Consider the following 12,475-nt stretch of genomic DNA (forward strand, 5'->3'; position numbering starts at 1 on the left):
TAGGATAACTTTTCTATGTGTCATTGTGTTATTGGTCGGAAATAGCAAAACAGTGTTATCCACGTTGCAAGTAAGTATTTTTGCTAAACTACAGCCTATAAGAGATGAGATTTCTCACACACACAATCGAGATACCATGAGGTTCAAATCTGAGACCTCTTTTTTACAGATCAAAGCTCTTTTCAACTAGGCTAGATCCTGTTGATAAATCTCATGAGTTTTTAGTTTCATTTAGAGGCTTCGTTTCAAGAATAATTGTGTTTGACTTCATTTGTGTTGTTACTTAATTCTATTGACAAACACCTTGACCATCAACCTCATAAAGAATTCAAGTAGAGGATTTCCTTTTGTGGGCAATACATATTTATGGAGTTCAAAGTTTTAGCTTCAAATCTTCAATGTTTGTGTTCCGCAGTATTTGTATTCCTCAACGTTTTTCTGACAAACGATGCCATTAGTTAATTTGGCAAATCAATCAAACTAAAATAAGTATTCTCAAGTCTAATCCACACAAATAAGAATGGATTAATATTGTTTAGAATGAATGAGTCAAATTTGAGTGGCTTTAGATATAAGCTTTTTGAAAGCCTCTACTAAAGTTGTGGTAAACCTATTAGCTATAGATGCTTATAGGAATTATTATGTTTAATTTATTCCACTCCAGCACAGTTGACCCCAACATCAAATAATTATGGATACGTAATCAATGATCTTACTCATAAAATAAAAATGCATCTTACATTATTTTTCTGATAACTTATACATAGGAACAAGGAATAATACTACCACGTCAAACTTCGACAACTTTACTAAAATGTACATCCAGTCAGTCACGTTTGATCCATCAAATCAAATAAACATTTGATTTGATCTTCTTCACAATAACAATTGCAAAATTTGGATGTGACTGAAAACGACCTTATTTCAGAATTCGTTCATAATAGCTGCAGCAGCACAGAAAAAAAAGAAGAAAAGATAAGAGTCAGTATTTTTGCATGCAAATCATCATCGTGAAGAGGTTTACAAACAAGTTCAATACAATCAACTTACCCCCCAAAGTCTTCATAATCTGCTAGCTTTTTCACAACATGGTTGAAGTCAAGCCACATTGCAGCTTGGAAAATCTTCATGCAGAAGTACCAAATGATCCCAACCGCAGTCAGCACAGCAATCACCAAGTATATAATTTTTGTGCCAACACAAATTACGTACACCAAAAACCCAAATGGAATGAACAACACTGCTATCAACCACCTCAGCCTGGTAATTGGAATTTTAAAGGGCCTCTCCACACCTGGAAACTTCACCCTCAACCAAATAAAAGCCGACAATTCGACTAGCATGCCCAGACTGTTTAAAACATTCACCAAGGATGTGACATGCCTGAAATTCATGTAAGAAACCAGGACTGATATCACTGTTGGGATCATAATTCCCAACCAGGGTGTATTGAACCGTTTGGACCGCACACCGAAAAGTTTCGGTAACAAGCCTAATTCAGCCATGCCAGAAAGCTGGTATGAACAGCTGCTCAATTGCGACTGATACACACCAATGCCAGATAAAAAGGCTCCAATCCTAACCCATTTTTTGAACCTTTTCCCCACAATTTTTTCTCCAACAACAGTGTAAAACCCATCAACCCAGTCATCTAGGTCGAGGGACATAGCCCCAGTTGCAGCCAGCATAGGTATCAAAGAAGTCAAGCAAGTCAACAACCCAGCTGAGAGAAATGCTTTTGGTAATGTCTTGGAGGGTTTCTTAACACCCTCTACAACTAAAGTACTTACATTGTCCCAACAATTCAAGTTCCAAAACAGGGAATTGAAGAACAATGGCCATTCTTTTTTCCTACCCTTCTGGCCCAAAACAGCCCATTTGCTAGGATCAATCTTGGGAATTGCAAAAACAGAAATTACTAAGAATGGCAAGTATGACAAAACCCCCAAAGATATTGCAGCATAGCCTACAGTAGGCAAACCAATGAAGTTGAGAACAGAGAGCAACATGGTTGAAACAGAGATAACTAAATAGTGAGGCAAGGGTGAGAAGGAAGTTGGCAGTATTGGATCAATGTAGTCTATACAGAGAACAGGGTAGGAAGATAAGTTTATGACAGCACTAAGAAACTTCCAGAAACCAACAAGGAAGCCCCAGAAGGGACCGAAGGCTTGGTGAGTCCATATGACAAAGCCACCATTGCCGGGAAAGGCCGTGGCCAGCTCAGCAGTGACAAGGGCCTCAGGGATGCTCCAAATGACTGGGAAGAGTAGAAAGCCAAGGATGGCAAATAAAGGCCCCCCAGAGCCAACAATGGACTCTGTGCCATAAGGGCCACCAGAGACTTGAAAGTAAATGAGGAAAACTAAAGGGATGAATGACAGCCTTTTGCTTTTGATCTTGGTGGTGCTAAACATTGGAGGTTCTTGTACCGCTTCTTGTTTTTCATTTTCAGGAAGAACGGTTTTTGAATTTGGAGAAGAATTGGCGGCTTTCATGGTGTTTTCTTTAGTTGGGATTTCTTGGATGTTTTAATGGAAAATTTTCAAATGTGGGTGGTGTGTGATTGGGTTCCAAGATTGTTGGTGGTGGTTGGATTGGAAGGCTAGTTGCCTATATAACTTGGTTCATGTGGCATGAAACAAATGCTGTCAAAATGCATGTAAATTATTATACTCAATCTTTCTGCAGTTTGTATTGAGCATGCTAGTTTCTTGGAAATTGCTTGTACCAGTACATTGTTGTCACTTGTGAGAAAGAGCTAGTTTGTACTATAAACTATAATCCATCACAACTTCCATGCACATACACATAATATTACAAAGTACATATTTTAGCAGCTGGTAAATTCATGTGGCAACAAAAGTTCTGATTTAACTCAAAACATGGATACAACCCTTGCCTACTTTCAATCCCATCCCGTTCATGCCTCTCTTCTTGTACTGGTTATGCTTCTTTCTCAGAAATTTCTTGGGCGCCTAGACAACAAAAGAAGAAGAAGAAGAAGAACAAAAAATAAACAGAGAGCTTAAGAAATAGGGCTGCAGCAAACAGAGAGCTTTGAACCATCACACTGCATCTCCTTCATTTTCTATTACAAGTGCATGACATAGGATGCATAACAGTTGCATATTATGTATATACTTGGTCACCTAATCACAACCCCATTTGAGTATATATATAACTAGCAAGCAAAGTTCATTTTTCTATGGTTTATTCATTTCCATGGCGCGGTTCATTCTGAACTAGCTTTTCTGATTGGAGATATTTGTTTATTCCATCAGAAGTTGCCTCTTTGTGTATTTCATTCATCACTCAGAATGAGAAATCAGAACAACAACTAAAGGAAAAAAAGATAGGAAATTGCGTTTGCCGGGAGTCGAACCCGGGTCTATTGCTTGGAAGGCAATTATCCTAACCGTTGGACTACAAACGCTTCTGTTGTCAATTTTGCCAGACCAACAGTCAAATCCATTTCAGTTTTTTTTTAACTGATTGGACTCTGTTCTTCATGCCTAGAGCTTGACCCAAACTTCAGTTCTGTGGGCTTCATATAAACCTATTGGGCTAAACTCATTAGGCCTCGGATTAGCTAGTGGGTTTGACAAAAGACAAAAGGTTGCTTTGGGCTGAAATATATTCTGTCTAGGCCTGGATTTTGAACTTTGGTACTTTTTGGTCTGAAAATCATCTCCATAGAAGTTCCAACTTCCAAGTTAGTTGTTTGATATCAAGGGCTAACCCCTCAACAATTTTCTTACCGTTCTTGTTCATGGTTTTATATCCTTATTATCAATCCCGATCTTTTGGACTACAAAGGTTCAAAAGATTTGTGGTCACTCACTATTGAATATAAATACAACGGTTCACTCACTTTTGCACTCATTTTAAGAAACTTTTTTGAACAATTGGATTAATATCCAACGGTAAGTGACTATAATCTCTTAGACTCCTGTAGTCCAAGAGATCGAAACTATCCTTATCATATGCCCATACTTGTTGATTCACCATCATTGGCCGTCATAAGTGTGATCTTGACATAATTAAACTAAATTCGCTTTTCTATAGTTGCTTAGATAATTAATATTTTGAATTACACATAGTTCCTTTCATAATTACGGTTACGTAATCTATTTAACTTTATGTATGAAGTTGAGACATAAAAAAACTACATATAATAAAGGTTGAAACTCAATAAACTTCAAAGTACTAAAACGAAATTTATCACAATTACTATTTGTGATCAACCCCTTTTTTTGGTATAGATGTAAACCTCAAATTCAAAGTTATTGTGGGCAAAGGTAATATCACATGAATAATTAAAAGAGCAGTGAAATAAATCAACTCGGGCATATTCATAAGAGTGTTGTTATTTCCATCACATGTCTTATTTCCCAACCTACCTTTATCTTTAAAATTTTAAAGACAACTTACCTCTTTGTAAAATGTCTTCTAAAGACTTAGGGAAAAAACACCAACTCAAATTTATTCCATGTTTAGCAATATTATTTTAATTCTTTTTTGGGTCTCCAATGTGTTGTTTCTATTCCTTTAAACTTTCTCTTTTTACGTACAAATGGAACACATTAGAAAATTGCCCTTCAAATGTACACCTTTCTCTTTAAAATATGGGTAAAAATAACAGTAATCATTTATAAATTTTTTTGAAAAGACGAAAAAAGAAATAAATATCTTATGCTAATATGTCCATGTATAATACTACCTATATGAAAAAGATTTATATAATATACATATATAAAGTATGAAACGTGTGGATATTATTGATTTGTAGATAGAAACATATGCAGATACTTGCGTGTTAGATTTGCGTTTGTATTGCTTTTTCATTTTTCTCCCCCATCCTAAGGTAAGGACCACTTACGAGCTTTTCACATTTCATTTTCTCTGAATTTGAGCAAACCAAGTTCATGAGCGGTATATATAGATATCCATGCATTGAATAGTGCAATTGAAAATCTGGAAGCAACTTGACCTTCTATAATTCAGATTCTGTCCAACTAACTTTCAAAATCTTGGGTCCCCCCAGGCACAACAAAAAGCCAAGCCAGCAAAACCCCCACTTGAATATGAATTTTATTGATTGACATCCAACAAGATGCAAAGCATGAGAGCCTCAGAATTTTCCACAAGCTCCCAATCCCTTCTTGAACAAGAACAAACAGAATCACAACCTAAAATCACCACCAAGAATCCCAAGAAGCTAGCATTTCTTCCACTTGTCTTCCTCATCTACTTTGAAGTCTCTGGAGGCCCCTATGGTGAAGAATCAGCTGTGGGGGCTGCTGGTCCTCTCTTTGCCATTCTTGGCTTCCTCATCTTCCCCTTCATTTGGAGCATCCCTGAGGCCCTTGTCACGGCTGAGCTGGCCACCGCCTACCCCGGCAACGGCGGCTTTGTCATTTGGGCACACCAAGCTTTTGGTCCCTTCTGGGGCTCCCTCATGGGCTCTTGGAAATTCCTCAGTGGGGTCATCAACTTGGCTTCATATCCAATTCTTTGTGTAGACTATCTCAAGCTGGTAATTCCCATTTTCTCTTCTGGCCTACCTCGCTTTGTTGCTGTATTTGTCTCAACTTTGGTGCTATCGTTTCTCAACTACTCTGGTTTGAGTATAGTTGGTTACACTGCAGTAGGTTTAGGGATTGTGTCACTTTGTCCATTTATAATAATGTCTTTGGTTGCAATCCCCAAGATTGATCCAAGCAGATGGATCAGTTTGGGTCAGAAGGGTGTTAAAAGAGATTGGACATTATTTATCAATACCCTATTTTGGAACTTGAATTTTTGGGACAATGCTAGTACTCTAGCTGGTGAAGTAGAAGAACCCCAAAAGCTATACCCAAAAGCACTTTTTTCTGCTGGCATTCTCACATGTTTGGGTTACGTAATTCCTCTCCTGGCTGCAACTGGTGCTATTCCACTTGACCAAGAAGATTGGGTTGATGGGTATTTAGCTTCTGCTGGGGAAATGATTGCTGGGAAATGGCTGAAATTCTGGATTGAAATTGGTGCAGTTTTATCAATTATTGGACTGTTCGAGGCCCAGTTAAGTAGTTGTGCATACCAACTTTTAGGTATGGCAGACTTGGGAATTTTACCAATGATTTTTGGGGCAAGGTCCAAATGGTTCAACACCCCTTGGTTAGGAATTCTGATTTCAACAGTCATAGCACTTTCTGTTTCTTACTTGGATTTCACAGACATTATATCTTCTGCCAATTTCTTGTACAGCTTGGGGATGCTATTGGAATTTGCATCTTTTCTTTGGTTGAGGGTGAAGTTTCCAGCTCTGAAAAGGCCTTTTGAAGTTCCAATGGGCCTGCCAGGGCTGGTGGTTATGTGCTTGATTCCATCTGGTTTTTTGGTCTATGTGTTGGCTGTGGCCACCAAAGCTGTTTATTTGGTTAGTGCATTGATGACTCTGTTTGGTGTTGCCTGGTACCTTTTCATGAATCTCAGCAAATCAAAGATGTGGTTTGATTTCAAAATGGAAGAAGAAAAATTGGACAATGAGGAAAGAGCTTAGGCTGTTTATGATTGTGTGGGGATCTAATTGGTCTTGCTCAGAAATTGGCGTATTGCAGTTTTTTTACGGAAAAATATAACAAAGTATTCACCATATTTTCTGTATTGATTCGTTCTACAAAGTTGACAAAAATATTACAATCCTTAAGATTTACAATAAGGAAAGAATCTCTAGATCCTAGATCTAAGGTAATTTCACAGATAAAAAGGAAAGGAAGTGCTGTCCAAGTACAATCAGCTATACAAGGTAAACTTCAATCGAAAGTCATCTTTCAATCAAGGATCTTGATTTCTTACAAAAATTAATATATGACTTTTCTTCTTTGCTAAATTTTGATATTGAAGAATGAATTGGAATGATTCCAATACCCATTACTGATACGTAAACATGCCATGAAATTAAAATAGTACAAAGACAGAGCCTTTCTGCATGTTAGACAACTACAATGTTAATTATATCTTTGTGCTATGGACCAAATCACAGCATCATCTGACTAAACAAAGTAGCAGGTGAAAGTGCAAAGTGTGTATGATTTAAAGACAGCATCATGCGTGTAAAGATTGTGTGTGTGTGAACTGTGGCATCGATAGTTAGCCATCCTCTGTTCATGTCATTCAGCATTCTTCTTAAATTTCATTAGCATTGAACTGTTTTACTCAAACAAATTTTGCGCTGATCAAGCGGGTCTCAACTTAGAGATTCAACCATGCATTCTCAAACCAGCACAGCACCAAGAACCACTACGCAAAATTCACCAAAAAACGGATTCAGCTTTCCCAATACAATGACACTAGATATATTTCACAAACTAACCAAACAATTTGTCATTGTCGGCCTTCTTCAATTTCAATAACACTGAACTTGAACAACTTCTTAGACTTGCAAAATTTCATCAAAAAATACCATCCAATGCCACCCAAAGTCATCACACCACTAATCAAATACACAGTCTTGGTAGCAATAGCCATCACAAAGATCAAAAACACAGATGGAATCAAGCACATGACCACCAAACCTGGCAGCTTCATTGGAACTCGATAGGGCCTATTCAATGCCGGCAACTTCCTTCTTAACCAAATAAAGGATGCAAATTCCAATAGCATGCCCAAACTATACAAGAAATTTGCAGATGAAATTATATCTGTGAAGGTCATGTAGGAGACTGCAAGAGTGATCATGGTGGAAATCAGAATTCCGACCCATGGGGTATTAAACCTTTTTGACCGAACCGCAAAAAACTTAGGCAAGAAGCCTAAATCTGCCATGCCAAGAACTTGGTAAGCACTGCTGCTTAATTGGGCTTCGAAAAGACCAATTCCTGATAACGCTGCACCAACTAAAATCCAATATTTCAACCATTTTCCAGCAATTATTTCAGCAGCCTCAGCATGAAATCCGGATCCCCACCTAGTTTGATCCACAGAGACAGAACCAATCACAGCAAAAAGTGGGAACAAGTATGCCAAGCAAGTGAAAATCACCGCAACGAAAAGAGCCACCGGAAAAGTTTTGTGGGGGTTCTCTACTTCTCCGGCTAAAGTACTAACATTGTCCCAAAAGTTCAAGTTCCAAAAGAGGGTGTTAAAGAACAAGTTCCAATCTTTCTTCACATCCTTTTGGCCCAAACTGAGCCACCTATGAGGATGAATCTTTGGAATGGCAATCAAAGACATCAATATAAATGGCGAGAGTGAAACAATAGCAAGTAACACAGCAGCATAACCCACAATAGTCAAACCAGTATAGTTTATAAACGAAAGAAACAGAGTTGAAACAGAGATGGCAAGGTACCGAGGCCATCCCGATCCAAAAGCCGGTATTATCTTGTCCATATAGTCCACGCAAAGAACTGGGAAGGCAGCTATGTTGATGACACCGCTGAGGAACTTCCAGGTACCCATCAAAGAGCCCCAGAAGGGACCAAAAGCTCTCTCAGCCCAGATGACAAAACCGCCATTGCCGGGGAAGGTTGTGGAGAGCTCAGCAGTGATGAGAGCTTCAGGGACACTCCAGATGAAAGGAAAGATGAGGAACCCGAGAATGGCGAAAAGGGGTCCAGCAGCTTGCACCGCAGGCTCTTCTCCATAAGGGCCACCGGCAACTTCAAAGTAGATGAGGAAGATGAGAGGGATGAGAGTGAGCTTCTTTCTGTGTGTGGTGGTGGTGGAGGAGATGGTGGTGGTTGTGGTGGTGAGGGGAAGAACCTGATCCTCACGGATTGGTGGTTTTGGAGAAGATGGCATTGTGGGTTGCTCTCGCTGTGTGCTGAATTTTCCAATCAAACAAGAAAAACAATTGGCTTGGTTAAGTTATGAAGGTAGAGTTGTATTCGGAATATGTTTGGGTCATTCCATCCAAATAAAGATCGGAGTTTTTTTTTTTCGGCTAAGAAATAAAGATAGGAGTTGAATACCGAATACTTACTTAGTTTGGATTTTGGTTTCTTAGTTAGGATTTTAGTTCTTATTATATTAGGATTTTGATTACTTACCTATTTAATTAGGTCTATTATAATTGAGATTTATATTTGCTATTGTAATGTAGATTTATTTCTTATTGTATTTAGAGTTAACACATCTTTGTACTTCTTTATAAATACATATATGAGCTATCTAAATTATCCGCATATCTTAATACACAGTCTCGATCTCTTGGACCACAGGAGTCCAAAAGATTTGTGGTCACTCACCGTTGGATGTAAATTCAACGGTTCACTCAATCTTGAACTCCTTTTAAGAAACTTTTTTGAACCATTAGATTAATATCCAACGGTGAGTGACCACAATCTCTTGGACTCCTGTGGTCCAAGAGATCAGGACTGTCTTAATACATCTAAAAATTTCCATGCACTTTGTTTGACAAAAATATCCATTGAATTAAGTTTAATTATTATTTCATTTTGAATATAAACAGATGTTGAATGTAGAAAAAAATTTATTCTTTATATGTGCTCATACAATTAAACACTATTATTTATAAAATACTCTAAATTCATCTAAACAGAGGATAAAAATTATTTTACAAAAGAATAAATTTATCTTTAAAAGTATATGAAAAAAAAAAGATAAAGAGGTGAAAATTACAACACTCAATTTAAATTTTCTAAGTATATCATAATATAGTCTACTAATAATAATAGCTAAGATTTTGTCTGTTTTCTTGAGCTATATTGATTGCCCTTAACACCAAAACAAAGTTGACAACTGGCATGGACGGCTCATATCGAGTTTAACATTATGGGCATAAGTCATTAATATATGTCGATGATATTGGATGGAGATTACTATGAATCCTTGGTTTATATAAGTCATTTTGTATCCAATCCAATTAAAGAAAATGTCATTAATGCAAGGCTGAAATATATATAGATTTTTTTTCCAAATATTCTTGCCCTTAATCATTCAAAGGATTGTTCAAATTTTAAGATTGTCTTAATTTTGATGTTAGATTATTTCGTAATTGTTATAGTTCTTTATCACCTTTTTAGATGAATTATGAATGCAATCTTAAAATTTTTAAAAATAAAAAAATTATTCTTTAAGATAATTGGGTGGGTGGTGGGGGCATAAATGAAATAAGTATTTATTCTCTCCCCTCTTTTCCTCTCTTTTTTTTATCTTTTTGGTGACTGCACGTTAAATGTATGCTTAAAATCTAAGCTAAACCACCCATAAATTATGAGAAAAGCGAGTGTGCATGTGTGTTCTTTTTTTTAAAATTATGACTTTTATTATTAGTGTACTAAAGAATAGATAAACAAATTCTCGGGAACCACTTCAAATCAGAAGACTGCTGCTAACTCTTTATTCAAGAAATGTTATATATATTAATTAAGCAGAGGAAAAAAAATATATAATTATGCGTCTGCCGGGAGTCGAACCCGGGTCTATTGCTTGGAAGGCAATTATCCTAACCGTTGGACTACAAACGCAACGATGTTTAAATGTCCAAATTATTTGTATAAATCCCAGTGAATTGATTTCTTTTTTATTTTTTGACAAAAACATATGATGTAGAGTTTTTTGTGTCTCAACGTGTGTCTGACTTCAAATTTGGGGGCTAGGAAAACGGAGGAGACGCTATAAAGGAGGACTGAATAAACACTTGTCTCTTTCTCATAATCAGCATGCTCAGTTGCTTTCCTTTTTGACATTGGATTTAATGCTTTCTTTGCTTCTATTGAAGACAAAATTATTTAAAGATGGTTTCAATTTGATTTAATGCCTTAGCTGCCTCTCAAATCTCTTAAGTAATTATATTTTGTCAAATATATGCATTTTATTTATCAAACGATATTCAAACTAACGACCTGAAACAAATGCAACTAAGAGTTTCCTTTTTTCATTATTTTTTTATTAACTAGTATAGCCGGCGGCTATACTAGGGTTTTTTAAAAAATTTCTGTTTTAAAAAAGAATTATTTACTCGGTTTTTCCCCACTTTTTAAAAAGAAATAGTATATTTTCCCTAATTTCTCAAAAAGAAATAGTATAGCCGCAAGGCTATGCTCGGATTATTTCAAATTTTTTAAAACAGTATAGGCGCCCTTCTATACTCGTAATTTTCCATAATTCTTTTTAAATAAATGGTATAGCCAGGCGGCTATACTTCTTTTTTAATTTTTTTAAAAAAAGAAATAATACAGCCGTGCGGCTATACTCGATTTTCTAATTTTTCAAAAAGAAATAGTATCGCGGCACGGCTATACTCAACTTTTTTCCCATTTTTTAAAAAATAAATAGTATTTCTCATGGCTACACTGGTGTTCTCCCAATTTTTTATAACAGAAATAGTATAGCCGTGCAGCTATACGCGGTTTTTCCAACTTTTTAAAGATAAGTAGTACGGCCGACCGGCTATACTGGGTTTTTAGATTTTTTTATAAAAGAAAGAGGGTTTTCCCACTTTTTGAAAGAAATAGTATAGCTGAAAGGCTATACCGGGGTTTTTCCATTTTTTGTACAAGAAATAGTATAGCCGTGCTCCGATTTTTCCATTTTTTTTTAATATAAAAGAAATAGTATGGCCGGTAGGCTATACTAGGTTTTCCCCCCACTTTCTTTTTAAAAAAGACTATGCTGGGTTTTTTTACAATATTTTATAAAAGAAATAGTATAACTCAGTATAGCTGCTCGGCTGTACTATATTTTTTAAAATATTGTTTAAAAGCGAGGCTGTATTACGTTTTTTTTCCATTTTTTATAAAAGAAATAGAATAGCAGCGCGGCTATACTTCCAATTTAAAAAAAATAAATGGTATAGCCAGGCGGCTATACTTGGTTTTTCCAATTTTTTTAAATAAGAAATCGTATAGCCAATTGGCTATACCTGTTTTTTTTCAATTTTTTACAAAAGAAATAGCATAGCAGCGCGGCAATACCCTTTTTTCCATTTTTTTTAAAAAAAGAAATAGTATTTCTCACTGCTACACTGGGCTTTTCCCAATTTTTTGTAACAGAAATGGTATAGCCGTTCGGCTATACTTGGCTTTCCCAACTTTTTTAAGTTAGCCGCACGGCTATACGGGCTTTTCCAACTTTTTTTCCATTTTTTATAAAAGAAATAGCTGTACTCGGTTTTCCCCAACTTTTGAAAAAAGAAATAGTATAGCCGGCCGGCAATTCTTTCCTAATTTCTCAAAAAGAAATAGTATAGCCGGCCGGCTATTCTTTCCTAATTTCTCAAAAAAAAATAGTATAGCCGACTCGGATTTTTCCAAATTGTTTTAAAACAGTATAGGGCCCCTGCTATACTCGTATTTTTCTAAATTCTTTTTAAAGAAATAGTATAGCTGGGTGGCTATATTTGTTTTTTTTTCCCCTTTCTTTAAAAATGTGGGGCTATTTTTAATCACTGGAAGTAAAAACTCCTACTACGGACATAGTTTTTATTTATTATACAATCGATATTGGGGAAGGGAGATTTGTT

At 36.3% G+C, this 12,475-nt stretch overlaps 3 protein-coding genes and 2 non-coding genes across 5 annotated transcripts; 1 reads left to right on the plus strand and 4 right to left on the minus strand.

Moving 5' to 3' along the window:
• Nucleotides 690-2,677, minus strand: LOC18774337 (probable polyamine transporter At3g13620). Its single transcript, XM_020565331.1, has 2 exons — nt 1,051-2,677; nt 690-944 (listed from the first exon to the last, which is right to left on the minus strand). The coding sequence occupies exons 1-2, from the start codon at nt 2,496-2,498 to the stop codon at nt 920-922; spliced, it is 1,473 nt and encodes a 490-aa protein (XP_020420920.1). The 5' UTR covers nt 2,499-2,677; the 3' UTR covers nt 690-919.
• TRNAG-UCC lies at nt 3,365-3,436 on the minus strand. Its single transcript has one exon. It is a non-coding gene; the product is annotated as a tRNA-Gly (tRNA).
• Nucleotides 4,751-6,826, plus strand: LOC18772140 (probable polyamine transporter At3g13620). The gene has a single exon (XM_020566163.1). It carries the CDS (start codon nt 5,117-5,119, stop codon nt 6,545-6,547), a length of 1,431 nt encoding a protein of 476 aa, XP_020421752.1. The 5' UTR covers nt 4,751-5,116; the 3' UTR covers nt 6,548-6,826.
• On the minus strand, nt 7,156-9,106 carry LOC18772259 (probable polyamine transporter At3g13620). The gene has a single exon (XM_007205080.2). It carries the CDS (start codon nt 8,788-8,790, stop codon nt 7,372-7,374), a length of 1,419 nt encoding a protein of 472 aa, XP_007205142.1. The 5' UTR covers nt 8,791-9,106; the 3' UTR covers nt 7,156-7,371.
• On the minus strand, nt 10,407-10,478 carry TRNAG-UCC. Its single transcript has one exon. It is a non-coding gene; the product is annotated as a tRNA-Gly (tRNA).

The sequence above is a fragment of the Prunus persica genome, chromosome G6 (genome assembly GCF_000346465.2).
Source record: "Prunus persica cultivar Lovell chromosome G6, Prunus_persica_NCBIv2, whole genome shotgun sequence".
Taxonomy (NCBI): domain Eukaryota; kingdom Viridiplantae; phylum Streptophyta; class Magnoliopsida; order Rosales; family Rosaceae; genus Prunus; species Prunus persica.